Raw genomic sequence first — 21,376 nt, 5'->3', positions numbered from 1 at the left:
ACAAAGACATTTGTGGTAGAAAGCTTTACATAAAAAATAATCCTTCGGTTGAACTCATTCCTTAATTAAAAATGTGACTTTATCACTCAAAGAAAGTCAAGTTAGGAACACTAAGTACTCCTCTTTCATTTAGCCCTTTTATTGTGTTGGATCACTGACACAGCAACTCAAGTCACGTTTCTATACCTAATCGAACCCAGTGAGCGTTTCCCGCCTCTCGTTCCCATGGATCACTTTTGTCCTGCTTTGTTTCAACATGAGCACTAAAATTTCTGAGCCAGTGACGTCACATTATTGCCCCGAGTCACAGTTACAACAGAGTACAAACCAGCAGAGTCCTGCCAGTCTGTGAACGTAGTGTTCTTTCACCAAACTAAAAAAAGTGCTTTCTTCAGTCAGAAGTAGCTCAGGCCATTTAATCATTAGGTAAACATTTTACTGCTCAACTTAAGTGTGAGAACGAAGACGGCAGCCAACTGGTGCAGACGCAAAGAAGTGCAGATTGGTTTATTTAATTTCAATCTCTACATCCACAAATTTACCAAAAGAAAGTCAAGGATGTAAAATTTATCCCCCGTTTTAGTTTTTTTTTTTGCACACAAGTTAACTTAAATAACATCAGTTCCAAAGTGGGCAGAAGTGAAATAAATCTGTCAGCTTTCAGAAATTTTTCATCAAAACTAGAGTCACGTTATTGGAGCAGGTGATAAGAGGGTAGCTGTAAAAAGAAATGCTTTACACTCCCCACAGTGCTACGCTTGCAGCTGCTACATGTGCATTCATTTATTTACTTAAGATCTCACCTTACAACATTCAACAGAATCATCTCTGCAATTTAATCTACCTACTTTCTCACTTTGCCTCAGAACCCCATGATTTGTCTTTGTTCAGAGAAGGCAAAGAGCACAGCACAAGTTTCTTCTTTTCTTTTAAACATGATCATTATTTCACAAGAATCTAAACTGAGTTTTGTAAATTTTGCCACATGATTTAGGAAAATAAGGAACCCTTTTGAGACTGAATATATGGCAATTTTGTAAGCAACAATTTCCCAATTTTTGGCTCGTCTCAAATTCTAAATGGTCAAAATTGCATCACGTGACAGGCACAAGAGTTACGATAAATGGTCCCAGCGAGAACACAAACTTCTCAAATCCAGTGTGAGTCTGCGGCAGGGAAACTTTTAAAAAGTTATTTTTCCAAAAGAAAAGGAAATGTCAGCTTTCTGGATTACAGAAGTAATATTCAGCTATCATTTTTGATGACATAACAAATGGAAATAAATCAAATTTGAGTTGGTACCTGCATGAAACTGCATAATTAGGGCTTTGTTAAGTTAAAGAACCGGTAGATAAAGGCAGAGAGAAGAACAGACACATTTCGAGATTTCCTTGTTCATAAAAGTGCAACAGAGTAAGAAAAGTGTCCAAAGGAAAAAAAACAAGTGCAACAATGAGCAGGTATCACGGAGGACACGCATGAGAAGACGTCTGTGCCATCGTTTTGGTTGAGATGAGTCCAAACCCACACAGAGGAGGACACCTGTGCATGTTCTGAGAGGAAGTTCAGCTCAGTGTTTAACTCACTGAGGTGACCTAAAGGAAGTGAGCGGCAGCAAGAGGAGCCTGCATGTGTTCAGGAGCAGCAGCTGCTTCACGGTCACTTCACCTTCATGCTGTCCAGACGCAGCCAGTGGACGCCCTGTCGCACGTACCGGACCATAGAGCTCATACTCGACATGAGACTCAGTGGATTTAGAACTGTGTCCAGCTCTGACAGCAGGCCTGAAACAAAGGGACAAGAGGTGACTTGAAAAAAGTGTTGGAAAGATGGTTTTACAGTGCCCGTACAGACAAAACTGCATCTCTAATCTCTTTACTCGTTTAATCCTGGGCAAGTAAATCTATCTCACCGCTGCCTTTGTGTGCCAGCTCTTCCGCTTGCTCCCAGAGGTCATGAGCGCTCAGGAACAACGTTGTGATGTTGACGTAGGTTAAAGCCACCTGATTGATGGCCTGAGGAACCGCCACGGTGCTGCTGACAGACTCTACAACCAAACTGCTCTGGGTGGAGCCGGGACCTAAGCCGGTGGTGGCTGGAGACGGCAGGCTGGGCATGGGGGACGGCGTGTCTGAAGACCTGAGAGACAAAAGATAACTTCTTTATGAGCTGAACCTTTAAAGTTTGTATGACACAATAATATAATTAATAGTATAATTCGTTATAACATTAAGACTTACTTTGATGTTGAGACGGAGTGGTCATGATTTTTCTGAGCAGAGATCTTAACAGAAACATAAAATACAATCTTGGACTTAAAGGTTCTTTTAACCAAAAAGCAAAACAAACAAAACCAAAATGAAACGATGTGACTTGAAACAAAACAATTTTAGTGACTCCTTCATACTTACATGAAAGTGATCGGTGAGCGTCTTTGAATATTTGAGAGCAGTTCTGTGTTTGTGACGAAACATGGCCATCTGCAGGAGAGACTGGCTCTTCAGACTATAAGACAGGATCAATGAAGTTTAATGATTCAAAATGGACAAGACTCAAAGAAAACTACAGCTCTCTAGAAACCTGAATTCATACAATTCAGTCTGACTTGCAGGATCAGTACACCATCATTTATTTGATGCCAATCTTAAAAACTGACTCAAACCTTCTTTCCACATTTTTTCATACATTTAAAATGTAGCTTCACATGTTTTTTAAATCATTTTTCACACCAAACACTTCTTTAGCATCACAGACTCAAGTGTGCTGCTAGAGTTAAGTCATGATTTAATCATTTCCTTCTGACGGTAACCTGAATTTAACAGATTAACCTGAATTTCAACAACAGATTTGAAAACACCATCTTGCCTTTTTGAAAACACTAAACAGCGGCGAAAACTGAAATCAAAACAAGTGTTCATCCCTTTTTTATATGCAAAAAATTCTTGTTTTACTGTACCTGTCGGGTGAATGTGGCTTATGTTATGTCTAATGTTTCATTTCAAGACATTTAAAGGCAAAAATGTACTTGAAGGATAGGTACCATATAAGATACTTTTAAAGGTACCAACCAAATTCTGTCTGTCGTACTGAGAGTCGATTTACACAAAATCAAATGGTACCTAAACACATCCTTGCGACTGTGAGGGAGTGGAAAAGAAGCAGATTTATTTGGACATGAACACAGCATTGCAAGTTTATTTTTCAAGGAATAAATATGTTAAATTAAAAAAAACACCACATAAACCAAACAAAAGAACCAAAAATTGGTACCCTTGAGTACTGACACCTATTGCCAAGTACCGGGCATCAGTACTTTATTGTTTCAAATGTAAAAGGTATTTATCTTTAGTCTTATTACAAGAAACTAAAAATTTTAAATACCCTATCGACCAATTAAAAAAAAAAAATCATTACAAGACTTTGAGGCTTAACATCTTGAAGAAAAACATTTTTCAGGACTTGTCAGGTAAACATATCTCATATCAAATTAAGTAAGACATTTTTTTTTTACTAAAAAATCAGAAACATTTTCTTAGATTTCAATTTTTGCATTGATGACATTATGCACTGTTTAAGATCTATAGTGTTCATTCGGGGTATTTCATTTTTAAGTCTGTGATTGAATCATTGCATTCTTATAACATAAAGATTTTTTGTAGATTTAAATCTTGTTTGAAGATTAGGATGTTTGTATCTTGAAAACTGAAACCCTATATGTTAAAAAAAATAAAAACATAAGATGGAAAACTCCTCAGAGAGCATAGGAAGCGGGGTTATGAACATGACTTATCGTTTGTATCTTACCACAAAGCTACAAAGTCTTTTTCTGAAGGTGGAGCCGAAGGATCCGCTGGGCTTTTAAGTTTAAGAACAAACCTGTGAGAGGAAAGAAATACAGAAGTTGAAAGACTTAATGTTAGAAATTAATTAAACTCGAAACAAACAAAGAAGAATTAACGTTTCTACACATGAAAATGTATGAATCAGACAAGTGATTTCTTACTTAAGCAGCTCTACGGTCTCTGCAAACATCGTGTAAGACGACATGGAAATCTGTGGATCTCTTTCCATGGCAATACCGCTCTCCACAAAGAACATGGCTGCCTCCAGGTAGAAGAAAGCTTTACTGAACTTATCTGCCTAAAGAGATAGAGCAAGGAAATGTTTTTGGTGATTCTGTGGTCCTCAGGGTCAGAGACACTTAACAACAGGAGAAGCAGTGATTACCTCTGCATCGGCCTTGTGCTTCAGTTTTTTGGCCTCCTTTATGTAATGCTTCACTGGATGCTGCCTACAGAAGAAAACATCTCATCAGATATTACAGCATCACACCAAAAACAGCTTAAACACATGAATGCAACATCAGTCAAACACATGATATACAAATAAAATTTCCTTCCTTTGGTTCCTACTGTCATTATCCTAGCAGTCCAATTTTTCCTTGATATAAAGATAAATCTTCAAAAAAAAAAAAAAATTCTATCACTTCTTTCTGAGTCATGGCCAAACACAAATTTTGTGAAATCATAGTATCCTTGACCTTTGAGCATCTAAATCTGAAGGACTTCATTTTGTTATTAAGGTGGAGGTTTGACCTAATTCAGAGACATCTTGGCAGGTAGTCCTGAGTCCTCAAAGCAGTCACAAACAGACTGACAATATGAAAACAATACAAAAACAAAAAGTGCAAGTGCTGATCACTTAATGGTGCTCTGTGAATATTTGAGGGCTTGCTTTACAAATGAGTGATAAAATAAGTTAAAATGATTTTATTTTACATGGCAGAAAATCTAGAAATCAGCAGATTGTGACCTATTCTGGTCTTAATCAGGGGCCATCATTAGCAGTGAATAAAAACAAGGTAGTGAGACTAAATTTAGGAGGAAAGGATCAATAAAGAGGGGGAAAACCTTAGATATGATGCCAAAAAGGCGATACAAAAAAATAAAGACAAAAAAAAAAGTTTGAGAGGGGAAAAAAAAAATAATAATAATAACAACAACAGCAACAATATAATAATAATAATATCAATTATTATGTTTATAAAGAGTCTTGTTTCAAGATAATAAAAGACAAAAATGTCACAAACAAATGTGCTTATAGGGTGAGGAAAATGTACTTGATTGGTGTCTTGTACTGAGACATTTTCCTTACCTCAATAAACTTGAGAAGTAATTTTTCCTCCACCATTGGCAGATTTTTTTTTTCTATTTACAAACAATTCAAGCGCCACTTTTTGTCCCAGTCACAAGATAATATGAACAAGTGTGTTCTGGCTTTTTCTGCCTTTCAGAACCTTTCAGCATCAGAAACTTTCATCACTGGTGCTAACATAGCTGAAACAACTTTTTTTTTTTTTTACCTGTCTTCAAATCGGACCAGAGGCCTTTTGGACAGAGCTTCCCTGGCTTTGTTTGAAGATGATGAGATGCTTTTCTTTGGGAGCTTCTGTTGAAGAATGCAGGACAAAACTTTGGTGAAACAATCCCTTAAAGACCTCACAGTTTGTCTCAGTTTTTTGCCAACGTGATCGTTATGTGTTCAATTTTGACCATCACCTTTTCACGCTCTGTTTGCTTCCCTTTCCTCTTGTGCTTCTGGGAGTTTTTTCTGTTCGCAGCCTCCTTATCCTTACTGGTCTCCAAAACCTCCCCTGACGAGCTTTTCTGCATCTTTGACTCTTTCTCAGAATCTCTGGTAACCGCAGGCTGCTGCAAAGGTTTTTTCATTGCCTTCTTTTGCTCCGAGCTTTCTGTTGAATTGCTGTGGGAGACAAGAAGAGAAATTTGTCATTTGAAAGACGTTTTAACAAATCCGTGGGATTTATCAGATTTAGACCACCTACTCCAGTTTGACTGATGCATGACTTGATGAGGTATTCTTGTTTTCCAGCTTCTGTTTCTTCCTGGGGACTGTTTTAGTTTCTACCTCAGCCTGAAAAAAGAAGAAATCACACATGTAAATAAAACTTTTATTGGGTTCATGTTTGAAATTTAAACAGACTTCATCATTAATCTCACATTTTGAGGTATACTCTTTTTGCTGCTCTTGGTAAGTTTGTGTTTTGGAGCAGCACTGCCTCCTCCTCCTCCCTGCTGCTCTTCACTCAGCTCTGGTTTCTTTGACATGCAGGGCGTCTCCTGATGGGGGCCAGAGCTCTGGGGCACTCTTGATAGCAGGCTGAGATCAATGCTCACCAGCAGAGATCGAGTGCTTTTAGCCTCACGCTTGGTCTTCTGTAAGTGCTTGCTGGTTGTTTTGTGAGGGATCTTGGTGCCCGTTTGGCAGACTTCCTCTGACTTTGGTTTGCTGATTGTGACTGATGGGGCGAGTGGCAGCTGGTCAGGCTGGGCAGGACTTTGAGTGGGGCAGGAACAGGGGTTGGGATATCCAACACCACAGGATAAACACCGGACTGGCCTGACATCGGGCTCCGCTTTGGTCGTCCCCTTGTCCAGCGATTTGTGTTTTGAAGTCCTTTTACTTTCTTTCTTAGAGTTACCACTGTCTTTACTTTTTCTACTATGTCCCGTTTTCGTCTTCACCTTTGGTTTGTTGGTGAAACACGCTTCTTTGTCTCGAGAGGCTACGACATCCTGAGCTGCGTCTGAACGACCTGACTCGGCGGATTTTGAGATGTATGAAAGTTTCAAACTGCTGCAGCTTTTCCAGTCAGCAGAGGGGGATTTTAGGCTGCCTTGCTGGTTGTGGTTGTCCTGAGGGCTTTCCCTGTACAGCTGGGGTTTTCCAAGTCTTTCACTGGACTTGTTCATATGAGAAGAAATCTGAGGTTTAGAGTCTTTGGTGGGATTCACCACCTCCACACCAGAGCGTTTGGTGCTCTGAGTGGGCTTAGGCTGTTTGTGAGTGAGGCTGTCGGAGGCCTGTGAGCCGCTTTGGCTCTCGGTTCTTGAGCTCTGGGTGGGCCATTTCCAGTTTCCCAGCTGCCAATCGCCGTGGGTCACTGCTGGTGCATTGGGCTTCAAAAAGACAGAAACATTTGATTTTCAGATGATTTTACAGATCAGTGAATGAAAGTAGTGTTGAATTCCTACAAACATGATGAGAGAGAAGTCACCTCTGATTTGATCGAGTTTTTTGCGGGGAGTTGAGGAAGCTCCTCTGTGGCGCTTTCACTGTCAGACTCTGATCTGGAGCTGCTCTCTGAATCGCTAGAGGTGCCCGACTCGGCTCCTCTGGAGGGTGCTGCTTGTACAGATCTAAAGCAGAGAGACACACAAACACCACCATACCGATTTAGCAGTAAAATGTTTCTAAAAACAGATTTTTATTACTTGCGAATCATTAAAATCCTATACTGCTTTCAAAAGTGGTGCAAAAAAACCCCATTTGCAACCATTTCATTAAAAATTTCTGCTGAATTAAAATTTGATGCCAGAGAGAATTTCTTCAACCTCTGGAAAAATTAAGAGTCTTAACATTTTTAAAACACAAACTTCAGGCCTTTTTGTTGTGATTTTTCACTGAGTTGTACTTTATTTCAGCCCATTTGACTTTATTTGCTTATATTCATATATGTTTTAACACCCCGTATACTGTCTGACTTTACCTGTTTCACGATGGGGTTTTCAATGTTTCTACAGCTTATTATTATTTAACCCTTATCTTATGCTTGCTTATGCTTTTTTTTAATTATCTTTCAATGTTTTATTATCTTATTTAATACCCCCATTTCTTTTGTCTTAGCTGTCTATTTTATTTTTTTAACTTTTAATTTGCTTCTTTCCCTATATCAATAAATATAAAGCACAGCTAAACATACACAAACAAACATAAGTTTAATATTGTGAAGGGCTCTGTATCATTATCCATATGTTGTTGGGTTTTTTGTATAAAAAGAGCTTTACAAACAAAGTCTGACTGATTCACTAATCTGTGAGAGACTGTGTAAGCAAATGCTTCTACAGTGTCAGAAAACTTTTCTTCCGTTAAAAAATGTAAAGAATTTGAGGTTTTCATCATCAACCACAGTCCAAAAAAAGCACCAAGAGAATCTGAAGAAATCTCTGCAAAAGTGATGAGACCAAAAATGTATTTAGACACAACTCTGTAGTGGGAATCACTGTATCCTTCGTAATAACAATCAAGAAATCAATCACTCTTGAATTTTGGTGACTTACAGCCTAGAAAACAAAACTTCAGTTGCACTTTGAGTCCAAACCTTTTACTGCACTAGTTTGATTTAGTGGTTTCCTGCTCTATCCACCTGTCCTCAATAAAAGGCATGAAAACACTTAAAAAATATATATTTCCTTGAAGATCCACTTACGATGGGGAGCTCTGCTGGATGGGCTCAGGTGGATTCAGTGATGGGGAGAGACAGTTTTCTAGTGAAAACAAGAGAGAAGAATAACTTAAGATAAATAAATTTAAACGACAAGCTTAGTTAAAGCAAAAGGTGATTTCCATCTGAATGAGTATATCTACATGTCAACATATCCATGTCATGTCAGGAGACCAGACTCAATTTCTAGAGTTCAACAAGTCTGTAGTCACAGTAAAGCAGGGGTGGCCAACCTGCGGCTCGTGAGCCACATGCGGCTCTTTGCTTTTTTGGTCTGTGGCTCTTTCATCTATTCATTATTGTTATTATGAGTAGTGGTGTATCAATCAATCTAAAATTTTTTATATATTGATGTAGTGATCAGTATTGATCAATACTTGGGTGATGGGATTGATACTTAAGTTTCGGTTTCTTTTCCCAACATCGCACATGTGCTCATAGCTAAATAGATAGATGGATGGAACTTTGTGTCTTCTGCAGTAAAAACAGAAACTTGTCTTAGACACGGCTCCAAGTACAAACTGAAACACGCTTACAAAGTAAATGTTGCTTTAAGAATTGGAAATCTATTGATTTTTATCTTATGTAGTTCCATGACAGAGGAAGTGTGTGTGTGTGATGTGGCTCTTTGTAGTAGCATGGTAATTTTTGTGGCTCTTGGTCTCTGAATGGTTGGCCACCCCTGCTGTAAAGTGACACTATTTATTATTACTATTTATCTCAAACTTGGTGTCAGACAGAGCAAAATAGCCTGTAAAGCCACAGAACATGCTATGCAAACGCTCAAGTAAGATAACTTGGTGGGAAGGTTGTGTGACTTTGATTTGAATAAAGTCTTTAGAGAGTTAAACTGTAAAAAAGTGTATTATCAACTTGCATTAAGAATGACAAATGCATCAATAAACAAAGTATAAACTGCACAACAGATGGACTTATTTTTCTTCTCGTTATGTGTATGTACATAATTACAGCTTATGATGCTAAAAAAAAACTTACAGTAACAATACTTTTTCTGAAAAATCATCAAATCTAAAATAAGAAGCAGTTTAATGAATTAAAGATAAGGAAACTGTTAATATCTGCAGGGGGAACAAGAATACCTTCTGGTAATAAACCAAAACACCAGGAGGAATGATGTCTACTGTGAGAAACTGGAAGTACAGAGACTCGTGAATGTATATGTGAATGTCTGTCTTGGTGGAGCACTATTTGAGAGAAAATTACAGGCGTCTTTCTTTTCTTTGCTATTTGTGGTCAGTTTTCAGAATGGTGGTTTCAAAGGTTACTATGGGAACCTTTGAGACTTTCCAGCAGAGCAGGAAGAAGAGGATATTTATCTTTATAAATCTGCTTCCAACATCAATCATCAGCATAATAGACTAGCCCCAGATTTTCCTGGTGTTTATTTTTCATAATACAGTTTCATAATATTTGCGTCATCATTCTTTTTTATCAGGTTCATCCTTTCTGTTCGCCTGAGTCGTTCTCTTCATTACTTACTTTGTCCAGGACGTGACGAGACATGCTCTGCTTCCTGTGAGGACAGAGACAAACACAGAGCTTTCATCTGGGCCGATCGTGTTAAATGAAGATCTGTTTATCTGACTCAACACTCTGTCAAATCCAAACATTCTCAATCTGAGAACTTTTACCTTTGCTGGAAACGGGGACTTTGAGGATTCACCTGAGCCAGGTGTGTGTATAGCTGTCAGGAGAGGAGGCCATGAGTGGGTCATTTCCTGCAAAGAGAGACAGACAGAGCATGATGCCCTCAGTGCACCTGGACTTAGTTGGTATATAACAAGGTCTGTGATCAAAAACGACAACCATGACAAACGTATTATCTTTTTTTTTGTGTTTGTTTGCTGCAGTGTTATCAAAAAAATGCACAAAAGAGTCTCAAAAAGTTGGCAAACAAAAAAGAATAAACTTTGATCTAAATCTTTCTTAACTTCAATTCACACATTTAGGCTGGCAAAAAAAGGGTGACTCTTACGACTTGAACTTACTTTTAAGATTTCCTCCACACACTGAGTTTCACTGATCTTCGTCTGCAGAGAGGAAACAAGGAAGCAGGACAAAATTACACAGACAAAAATCATTTATTTGTTAAAGAACTGTGTTTTACTGATTGTGTTTGAAACTCCGAAAAGGCAAATTACATCTGCTTCTAGCTCTCAGCCAAGTGCAGTCGTAACACAATATTATCGGACTGTTAATTTTAGATACAGATTGGTCAACATCGCACTGAGACACGGTGTTATTTTTTGACAGCAGGCGAGGACAGAAGTCTGGACAACAACCAAACATCGAAAATCAAATCATCTCGCAGAAAAGCCTTCAACACCTAGTAGTTCCCCTCTACCTGTTGACACTGTGGCAAATATGTTTCTGTCACACTCTAAATTATTCAGAAACAGGGAGGATATTCCTCTCTCTAAAATTTAGGTCCCAGTCTATGGCTCACAAGTCAAATGCAAAGGAAAGAGTAGATGAGGAAAACCGCGCAAACCAAAAGAAGCTGATGGAAAGTGATGGTGAACAGTTTTACAAAGATAAAAAGGAAGGGGAACAAATCAAGCAGTGGTCGGGTTAAAGAAAACATCTAACTTTAAAAGTTACAGGGCCTCAGTTCAGAATGACAATGGAAAAAGTCTTGACTCGAAACTGTACTTGAAACTGTAAATCTAATTTTAATTTACAAATAGCTTCCCATGTAGAATCTACACTACAAATTGAAACCTAAGCGAGTACATCTTATTTTTTAGTAAAAATGGTCTTATTAGAATTAACATAAGCCTCATTCACCTGAAAAGTCCCAAAAATATCTTATTTCAAGATATTACAAGGCAAAAATGACCCCTGAATTGTTTTTAAGGAGTAAAAATAAATCTGAAAATGGGGATATGGGGAAAAGATATGTTACTTGTCAAGACTTAAAAGATACGCTATTCTCACGCCATTGGCAGATTTATAAGCAATTTGGACATCCTTCATGTCTTGAAATTAGTGCTGTCACGCGATTAAAAAATTAATCTAATTAATTACAGGATTTGTAATTAATTGCTCTAATTAATCGCATTTTAATCGCATATCTGCTTAAGGTCCCAAAATTTTGAATTCCAGGACATTAAAATTACATTAAAAGACATTTAAAAACATTTAAAAATAAGGTGGGAATAAATACAACACAATTTTAGGTACCCTGAGGCATAAGGAACACATGAGAAAAGTTTTATGGTTCTATCTTTACAAAATCTACACAGTCCTGAACCTAAGATAAGCTTATTTGATTTTTAGGACGTTTTTTGCTTCTGTTCACATTTTTACTCGATGTGGACTCAATTTTCACTGTAATATGAACTTCTATACTTCTATGAGGTCAGGAGAACCAGGGCTAAAGGCTAAAAACTGTGAGGAACTATGTACAAAACACTTTATTCAAGTCTTGGACCAAAGAAAAGTGAAGTATTTTCAGTTTTACAAACTCTGAACACACAAACTGTTGCTGATTGGTGCAGAGCAGCCCCAAGCTGAAACATGACAAAGGGAAGATGGAAGCAAATTTTCAAAGAATTCTTTTCATTTAAATAAAGGACATATATCAATCATTCAGGGCTTGTTTAATGCAGTAAAGAGTGTGGAATTATCTGTTTTTTACAGAATTGAGCTAGAGCAAACGGTTGATTTTCTGCAGATTTTCAAAAAGGACGTGTGAATAAACGAGATGTGGACGGCAGTCCCCCAAAAATCCCTCTCGCTTCTCCCCCGGTTTAAAGCATATTGCTGACGTCAAGTGTGATACATTCAGGGACTGTCGGAAATTTGAAAATCTGATGAGAACACCACTTTTTCCAAGTAGGACAAACGGTTTGTAAATGCCAGACATTTGAAAATAAGTGCGTCTTTGAACGCCCCGCGAGTTTGGGATCCAGATTAATCTGCGTTAATTTTTATAACGCGTTAATTTGCTGTGTAATTAATTAATCTAATTAACACGTCAAAATGACAGCCCTACTTGTAATATTTAAAATAAGACGTTTTCTGGACTTAACAGTTGACTAATGAATCTACAGGACAATACAATTTTCACTGAACATAAGACATAAACACTTGTTTAGATTCCAGTTTTTACAGTGTAACAACTGTGGTTATGTAAAAGCTACTTTTTAGGTGTGAGAAAAATTGCCAAAGCATTATGATAAAAATATCTTGTGTTAATTTGTTGATGTCTTTGGTTCGCAGATGCATAAAGAGATTTCTGACCTGAAAAGTAGAAGAGAGTAACTGACCTGCAAACACTTCTGGAAAAACAATGTTTATGGCGTACAGAGAGAGGACTCTTTGCTTCAGTACCTTAAAATACAGCCTCAGTCGCTGCACCACTACTCTATGCGCAGTTGTGTGTGTGTGTGTGTGTTTGTCGAGAGTCAACAGGCTTCATTTCAGTTTGTTTTCAGGCCTGTCTTTCAGTTTTTTCCTCCTCTTCTGAATGAACAGTGTTTGAGATAAGGTCAGACTGAACGGGCCTCCAGAGCAGTTATGTAAGTTGGTGACAAAGCTCATTTATTGTTCTGCTGAGCCCAGAGCTGAAGTTATCAGAGGCAACAAAGGTCACGTATGTACACAGAAACAAAAAATATAGATTAGTTGAACACACCATGATATACACCTGTATAAAAATAAGATATGTGGAAACTGTAGTGTATCTACAGCCTCCCCAACCCGATATAAACAAAACTTTGATCACCTGACCATGGTCTGTGGATTTATTATTCTTCCAGTTACGCATAACTTCCTAAACCAAGCCATCTTTTTTGTGGTTTTAAATTGTACACATCACTGAAACAGCAGGTGTTGGTAAAGTTTGGAGCGTGAGGAAATGCCGAGCTATTCTGTGGTGGATTAGCAGTAATAACAGCAGCACATTCAGCGCTGTACTGCTGCAGGAGGGAGGTGTGGAGTGCTGCACGTGCACGGGTTGTGTTATGTGTGTGAGTAACAGAGGCAGAGTGCAGGTGAATGGAGTCGAACAGGAGTTCAGCTGGCTGCACACAATCCTCTTATCTCAAAGAACATTATGCACAAAGTGCTGTGTGACGATGTGTAGACTTTCTGTAGTCCTCTTGAAGAATCAGACAGTGGAAGTATTTAGAGGTGGAGGATACGTCCAATAAATATACCCTTAAAAGCCTCATCATCTGCCCTCCATATCTTATTTGTGTGCTGCTCAAAAATAGAAAGTATTTCCATGAAGTAAAGAAATAATCTACCAAACATCTTTTTCCTTACTTTTTGTCCTTTGCTTGCGTTTCCTTAGGGGACGTTTTCACGACAACGGTTTTGGGGTGAAACGCAAAAGTTTTGTTGCGTTTCAGCCTTGCGTTTACACGGAAACAGGGTTTCAGCCGACCTAAAATGCAAACTTTTGAAAACAGCCTCCAGAGTGGAATTTTTCTGAGACGCTCCCGACACCATTGCCGTGTAAACAGTAAGCCGGCGTTTTCAGTGAAAACGCTGACGTCACACTCCGCCTCACGCGCGCGCATACAACAGGACAACAGTACCGTTGTTACGATCGTCGCGAACTACCGTGATGTGCTTGTGCTGCTCAATCTGCTGACTGTCTTTCAACAAAATGTGCATCTGTTGCTCCACTTTTGAACTTGGTATTCCCCAATACACCAGATGACCTGCTCAACTCTACTTCGGTGGAGATCTCCCAAAAGCAGCTCCTGGACAAGACAGTAATAGCACCACCTACAGGCCTGATATGCTTACTACAGCGTTTTTAGTCCATCAGCCTTTCCGTGTAAACGCAGATTTTTTTTCCACTGCGTTTTGGCGTTTTTAGATGAAACGATGTCGTGTAAACGGGGCCTCAGTCTCACTGCTTTACTGGTTTAAAAGCTAAAGGATTAATATTTAAGGCAATCTGCTCACCTCCAAATATTGTGGCAGTTCCTTCCTTTTGCCCAGGTCAGATTTGTTGGGTAACTCCGGTAGAGGTGCATAAGGCTCCGGTGAAGGTTTTAGCTCAGGTGACTCACTGACCACCTGGTCCTGACCATCCATAGGCCGCACATATGCTGTTGGCTTCTGGGTCATGACCACACTAGGCTGCTTGGATGACAGGAGTGAAGGAAATGTCTGTGAAGGCAGCGTGTTGCCTTTGTTATGCGGCTGAGGAGGGTCTATGGGGGACAGTTTCATGTGGACTGTGGAAATATCCATAAAGCAGGAGGACTCCGAAAGGGCCTGTGTAGATCCTTGTCTGTCAAAGGTGTCCTTAGTGTCTGTGTTGTCGTGGTCACTGGAACGCAGGAACGGTTGCAGCTTCACATCAGGAGACAAAGGGGACATTTCCTGGACTCCAAGATCTACTTGAATTCTGCTTTTCTTGTGTGCAGGAAAAGTTGACAAATGTCCAGAGGGGTTTGGAGAAGAAGAAGAAGAAGAAGAGGAAGAAGGAGTAGAAGTCCTCGTGGGCTGAGAGGAGTAACCACTGCTAGATGGAGCTCTCTGACTCGGGTTGGAAACGTTATTGACATGCTGATGGAATGGGGGTTGAGATGTTTTTTCTGTGTTCGACTGAGTCCGATCCGACTGAGTGAAAGTTAAATAGACAGGAATGGGTAAAGGTTCTACGGATAAAGGATGGGAGTAGTTCACATCTTCATAACTTCCCAGCATCCTCTGGATTCGATTGGAAAGCTCATCCCCTTTGTTCGTCTGAAAAGAAGAAGAAAACGTTACAGGTCTTATGAGGACAATCAGGCACCTGGGGGTACCAGACACTCAAAACAAGAGTCAATGGAAGAATAAGCTGTTCGGCATTGGCAGGGGTTCAGGTTTCATGGGTGCATGGTCCCATATGAGCAGCAGTGAGTAATTCGTAATTCACCAGATTCATTAAAACTCCTCTTTTGCAATACTGACCTTGTATGGCTGCCCAAATAGTGGTGCACTCTCAGTGTTGAGTTCTGGGGTTTGGCTCGTTTCTTGGTTCCTCTGTTCCCATGCTCGGAGGCGGAGAATATTCCTTTCTTCATTGTATACACTGGAAAACATGTCAAAAGACAGAGCATTTCATTTGCAAGTGAACCACATTAGCTGTGACATTGATGTTTAAGCTAGTTTAATCCCAGAGCTAAGAGACAGAGCAGAACTTGGAGCAACAAACATGAGTGATTCGTATGAAAGAGTCACTTACAGTGAAAACAACAGAAATTTTAGGGTGTGCAATTTGAAGGCATCTTGTCGCAGACTGATCTACCCTGGGGGCAGAGCTACAGTGCCTAATGAGAGAAGACAGTGCCCATCATATCTACAGACAAGTGTAATTAGACTCAGGGACGCCATGAGGATTCAGCACAACACACATCACATCTGTTCCTTCTAGTCCCTGAAGATGGCAGGCCGCCCATGCAAACATCAAAAGATGATTACGACCACTCGTCCTGATATGATCCCACAAAGACTCTGTTTACTGTCGGAAAATGAGCTGTACAATAACAGACGCCCTCACAGCAGCAGACCCCGTGTGAGACTTTTAATGTATTAAAGGGAACTTACGTATATTTTTAAATCCAACAGCTTTCTTCCTAAAATTACAGGGCTGATCATTCACTGCCATCCCACAGGAACGCTTCCATGGCAACAAGTGGAGCAGCACAGATTTGGGATTAAGCCGAATGGATGAGCAACTACTCATTAATTTAGCAGACACCGGCCAAACTACTGGTACAGTACAAACTGACACTGCCCAGTCACAGGCCCGACACTACTACAACCACCAGAGAAAGGAGGAACACCATGTTCCTGTGAAAAATATGCTTTCAACACCAAACATGAAACACACTGTTAGTGTCTCCTCCTAATGATGACGTGACCAGAGCTTTCAAGGAGATACCAGGGTTTAAATTATTCCTGAAGCAACTGTAGAGAGGTAGCTCCAGCATTTTATCTTAATATCTTTTCATATTTTCTTACATCCAAATAAGTTTAATTAAGGTATTAATCAGTACATACTTTTTCTTTAGATAACAGATCATGCAAATGAAGATAAACGTAACCTACACAGTAGAATATTAACCTTGCAGAGCAGACGGACCTGCCTGATTCAGTTTCTGAACTCCTGCAGGTCCATCTTGCCAGGCTCCAAAGACCAACAATTTCACTCGGCTAAATTCTGACCGGCCCAATCAGGGAAGAGAGGCGGGAGCTGTGGGAGCAGACGTGACATCAGCAGACTTTCGTGCTTGTCAGCGTTCCTTTGATTCTTAAGTTAAATTTATAAAAACGGAAGCTGTCGTCTAACGCCTTTTTTACAGCTGTTTCTCGTGATTCAGTAGTTGTTCATCTATTGTTTCGTAGAAGCATCGGCTCACATAAGCTACGCCACACCGTGGCTTGATGTAGATTGGTCTGTGGTGAGTGTGTTAATCAGAACGGTCGTCCAATCACCAGCTGCTGATTTTTTTTTTTAAAGTCCCGCATCTGAAAACAAATCGGAAGAGCTGCTACCCAGATGGACTAGTGAAATAATTCCGTGGTGGATATATGAAACTGTCCGTCTGGCGTGTCAGGTTAGTAGAATATAGCAAGTGGAACAAACTGTGTGTGAAGGAGCACACAAGTCATCATCTGGTATTAACTAGCTTACACAGTCACTGGCAACTTGATAGGGTTCACCTTTTCAACTGCTCGCTGACGCTTAGATCTAATCAGCCAATCATATGGCAGCAACTCAATGCATTTATACATGAAGAAGACCTGTTGAAGCTCAAATTGAGCATCAGGATGGAGAAGAAAAGTGTGTGACCAAACGTGATGTGGCAGTTGATGCCAGAGGTCAGAGGATAGAGGCATGGATTATTACAAGAGAGGAAGCAAATGCCTCTTCCATCATTTCCGCCCCTTCTTTTCTTATATTGCCCAGCACTACGGCTCATCTTCTGATGGATACTTGGAGCAGGATGTCACAAAGCTCAAATCAGCTCAGTCACCAGATCGAACGTGGTGGAACGGGAGATTCTCCTCATGGATGTTCAGCTGACAGCAACTGTGTGATGCTATCGTGTCAAAAACGGAGCAAAATCTCTGAGCGTTACAAGCCCCTGGTTAAATCTATGCCACCCAGATTTAAGGCAGTTCTGAAGGCAAAAGGGGGGTCCAACCTGGTACTAGCAAGGTGGACCTTAAAAAATATCACCATACAAGTTTAACTGTGCAAGTTTTCCTGGTAGTTTGTTTATTCACTTTAATTTGCTGGAAACCTTCCCCTGAGATCATTCCATTCAGGTGAGTCAGAGCTTTGATTCGCCAAACCAACTAATCACTGATGATAAATACCAGGAGATTAAAAGATCATTTATTAGCTCATAGGTTGATGAGTCATATGAAGAGAAATCAATTTACAGTCACAAAATCTGAAGACAGAATGACCCAAGTCAATGAAGCAGATTCAGATGAGCTATTAGAAGAACAAACTCTGAGACATGTACAAAGTTCTGCTTTAATATTTCAGGCTCTGTCTCTCAAACACTTTTATAAGAAATAAAAAACACACAAAACCTTCAGCATGAGTCAGCTAGGAAGCACTGCCTCCTGAAAATCAACCTCTGTTGCAGGACAAGGAGAAAACAGCGAGCTGTAGCTGCACTTCTCAAAACTCCATGACTGAATGAAATTGACAGCCGGAGGGGTTTTTAGGAATATGCTGAAAATAACACTTCAAAAGGAAACACGTCAAAAGTTAAGATGGAACAGTACTTCAAAGACACAAAGTCAGACACACAGCAGAGAGCGCCCAGAGAGACAAAGACAATCTTTTTGGATTTGCTCTATTGGTTTTCACACTTATATGGTGTTTTCATATCTTTGCATGCCACTAACACAAAAAACAAAGAATTGCACTCTCCGATTACTAATGTGGTATGTCTCATGGTTTGATTCCTGTGTCCACCATTACTATAAAATCAATCCAAGCAATCCTTTTTTATCAGAGAAAACTCAGATCCCTCTTCTCACTACTAAACTCTGTCAGTCAGTGTGGTGTTGTCATAGCGACTCAGGCGTGCCGTAAAGCAATCTGGTCCTGCTCGGCCCAATCAGGAAGCTATAAAGTAGCATTGAGGAATAATCGATATTGGTGCTGATAATCTCATTTTAAAGTGTGGATTACAACCAGGCTGGGAGACTTTTTCAAGATAATTTTAAAACTCTTCACAGCCCCTTTTAATCATAATTTATGAACAGGCAAATAAATAACAGTGATACTATTTCAAGATCACTAATAAAGTTCTTGCACGGCCTTTAATTTAGAGCTTGTTCTCAAAAAAATGACACTCAAGGTAAAATGGATTTATCAATTTGTTGTATGACACACATACTGATGTCCCTCTGTCATACATCTTGTCAGTAGGGATGCACAATATTGGATTTTTGCCGATATACGATATATCGAAACCCTTTTTGGCCGATACCGATACAGATAATCACAAATTTGTTTGTTTTTTTCACTGTAAAGAAAGCTAAGTCTATCCTGTACTGGAATTTATATGTTACTCTTATTGTGACTGTCTTATTTTTTTAAGAAACACACATAAAACAAGACAAAAAACATTTGATTTTACCATAAATAAGAAATGTATTATTTTTTCAAACTCAAGACATTCAGTATTGAAATACAGAAAATTAATGTCTTTAGATCACATGAACTTTAAATGTACGATGCATTTTTAAACATAACCAAGTTGCATTTGATTATTTTAGAGCTACTGTAACAACCTGGTGACAGACACAGAGCTCTGCAGTGCAAATAAATGAAGCGCTACATTTTATTTAAGGAGCTTATTTTTCAGATGGAAAATAATAATAATCCTAACTGAATAGCACCTTATCGGCTGTTCTTATCGGCAGAAATTTTTATACCTGCCGATACTGATAAACGTGTTTTTAAGCTTTTATCAGCCGATACCGATATTGTGACAATAATATTGTGCATCCCTACTTGTCAGTTGACAAAATTGCTAAAACATCTCAAGATGAATTGTAAATATGCAAGACAAATTGTATTCGTGTGTAAAAAACTAAATTCAATCGTATGTAGAGAACATAGGCTAAAAGTGACCAGCCTCTTTTTGACCAGCTGGTAAAAATCACATCAGCTTGCTCTTCCCAGCTGATTCCACCTCTTTCTCGAAAATGCATTCCCAGCGTGAAAACCCTGAATGTCAGTTTTAAATTAAAGACAAATCAGTACTAAAAAATCTTCCTTTATATACTCTGACAAAGTTTCACACAATAAGTTAACTTAGAGACGTGTTAAGAGCCTTGCTAGCGAGGGAGCAGGTGTTTCGGTTCAAGGAGTGACCGTGATAACTGGTGACTTCACGCCAAATGCAATGGTCGTTGTCAACTGGATAGGGGTCTAAGTTGAAATACGCGACACCTTTTAAAGACCAAAGGGGGTATAACAAGTATATTTAAATAATATAATGCAAAGCTAAATAAAGAGACACTTGCGTTGACAGCTACGTATACCTCCGTTTAAAACAGCTGCGACAACGAAGTCGCCGGATAGCAAAGGTCGCTATTCAAACCGAAACACCAGCTAACTGTATCAGGCCAATTACCGTCAGCTACCCAGACAAGCTGTGAAGCTAGCAGCTAGTGGCTAACCATGTCTGCCTACCTCGGCTGAGATTCCATGGTGCGCCCCTCACAACAACCGAAGTTGGCTGTCATGTGTGTCTGACAGTGCTCCCCACGGTGCTCTCCTGTCTTGGTCACATTGTTTACCGGTGGAGGTTTGTGGACAATTTTAATGACTTGTCAGGCCGTCGTTGTTTGATAGTTGTCAGCTAACTGTGCGACTTAGGGCTATCCACTCTCTCTGTCTCCCTCTGCCAACTGGATTGTTCTACTCTATTCAGCCACTCGGGGACCAAGCTCGGTTTTTTATACTCAGTGTACTACAAACTTTACCTGAAATATTTCTAAAGCATTCGTTCTCCTCTCACATATTTGGTTAATCATAAAAGAAACGAAGAAATTCTCTTTAATTGGCATTACAAACGGATCTGAGTCTTCTACAGCACAGTTTGGTCAAACTTTCCTCTTCTACCCCTGAGCAGCAGACATGGTACGGTCATCTGTGTTTATGTTTGTACAGCAGAGAGTGGTGTTATGAGTGCTTATTAAAAGTTTGTCTATATTTATACAAGTGCATTTGCACACATTCACCCTCTCTATGTACATACGCACTTTTACCCTGTTTGTTTTGCATAGTTTGCGTTCATGATTCCTCTGCACATTTTATTTACTAAGCTAAGACAAGATGGTTTCACTTGTTTCAAAATCTAGATGTGTATTTTTTGTATTTCAAGGTAACAACACTTTTTCATGATACTTGAATCTCAGATTTGCTTTCCCCAGACAACAAGAAAATGAAGGTAAGGCTCACAGCAACAGCAAAAATATGCACATATTTTAAACTGTATATTGCCTTTTTAAGTCACATCATGTATGTTTGTATGCGCTTTTGTGTCTTTTTATTTATTTGTTTATCTTGTAAGCCTTTTAGAACATTCTGTGTGAATGTAGAAATGCTGGACTGAAATTTTCTTCGCAGTTTACAGTATTTGCTCAGTAATGGTGGTTCTCAGCTTGAAACAATATATTTCTCTACTAAATAAAGAACAAATATCCTTTTCCCAGATTTTGGGGTCTTTTATGCCCTTATTAAGTTGGATTGGACTGTCGATTGAGAGGAAGACAAATTGGCTGCCTGGGGTATCATCCTTGAAGATAAGTCCTCCATAAGGATGATGTACAACTCAAGAACTTGAATTTGTTTTGAGTACCACTTTACTTCAAAAACATGTTTCTAATGCAGGTATTTTGTGCCAGAATGATCTTAATATCCCTGTGGTCATTTTGTGTGTTTCTGCTTCAGCAAATGAGTTGGACCATTGTGACAAGCAGTTTCTAAAAAAAAAAAATTTTCATTCCTCTGATTTAGAATGTGTTTAATGTCTGGATTAAATGTTGCCAAACTCACACGTT

At 39.3% G+C, this 21,376-nt stretch overlaps 1 protein-coding gene across 1 annotated transcript; it reads right to left on the bottom strand.

Moving 5' to 3' along the window:
• Window positions 1–496: 496 nt before the first annotated feature.
• Window positions 497–20,226, bottom strand: aff1 (AF4/FMR2 family, member 1). Its single transcript, XM_074690486.1, has 19 exons — window positions 20,004–20,226; window positions 15,245–15,365; window positions 14,249–15,037; window positions 10,315–10,356; window positions 9,958–10,044; window positions 9,806–9,839; window positions 8,291–8,348; window positions 7,079–7,220; window positions 6,021–6,980; window positions 5,846–5,934; window positions 5,559–5,763; window positions 5,363–5,448; window positions 4,228–4,291; window positions 4,004–4,140; window positions 3,805–3,876; window positions 2,412–2,505; window positions 2,241–2,284; window positions 1,913–2,139; window positions 497–1,784 (listed from the first exon to the last, which is right to left on the bottom strand). Exons 1-19 carry the CDS (start codon window positions 20,054–20,056, stop codon window positions 1,660–1,662), a joined length of 3,429 nt encoding a protein of 1,142 aa, XP_074546587.1. The 5' UTR covers window positions 20,057–20,226; the 3' UTR covers window positions 497–1,659.
• Window positions 20,227–21,376: the final 1,150 nt, after the last annotated feature.

This window comes from Halichoeres trimaculatus, unplaced genomic scaffold (assembly GCF_033239565.1).
Source record: "Halichoeres trimaculatus isolate MK-OKI-2021-1 unplaced genomic scaffold, fHalTri1.1 fHalTri1_scaffold_16, whole genome shotgun sequence".
NCBI lineage: Eukaryota > Metazoa > Chordata > Actinopteri > Labriformes > Labridae > Halichoeres > Halichoeres trimaculatus.
Note: the sequence above shows the minus strand (reverse complement) of the source record. Positions and strands in the feature narration are given on the sequence as shown.

Bases quoted from the DNA above. Each gene is read 5' to 3' on its own strand.
- aff1 (XM_074690486.1), bottom strand. From the start codon at position 20,056: ATGACAGCCAACTTCGGTTGTTGTGAGGGGCGCACCATGGAATCTCAG. The intron at 15,038-15,244 runs GTCAGTATTGCA...TCTTCTTTTCAG, and splicing joins TATTTGGGCAGCCATACAAG to ACGAACAAAGGGGATGAGCT. The intron at 2,506-3,804 runs GTAAGATACAAA...CCTGTCTTATAG, and splicing joins AAAGACTTTGTAGCTTTGTG to TCTGAAGAGCCAGTCTCTCC.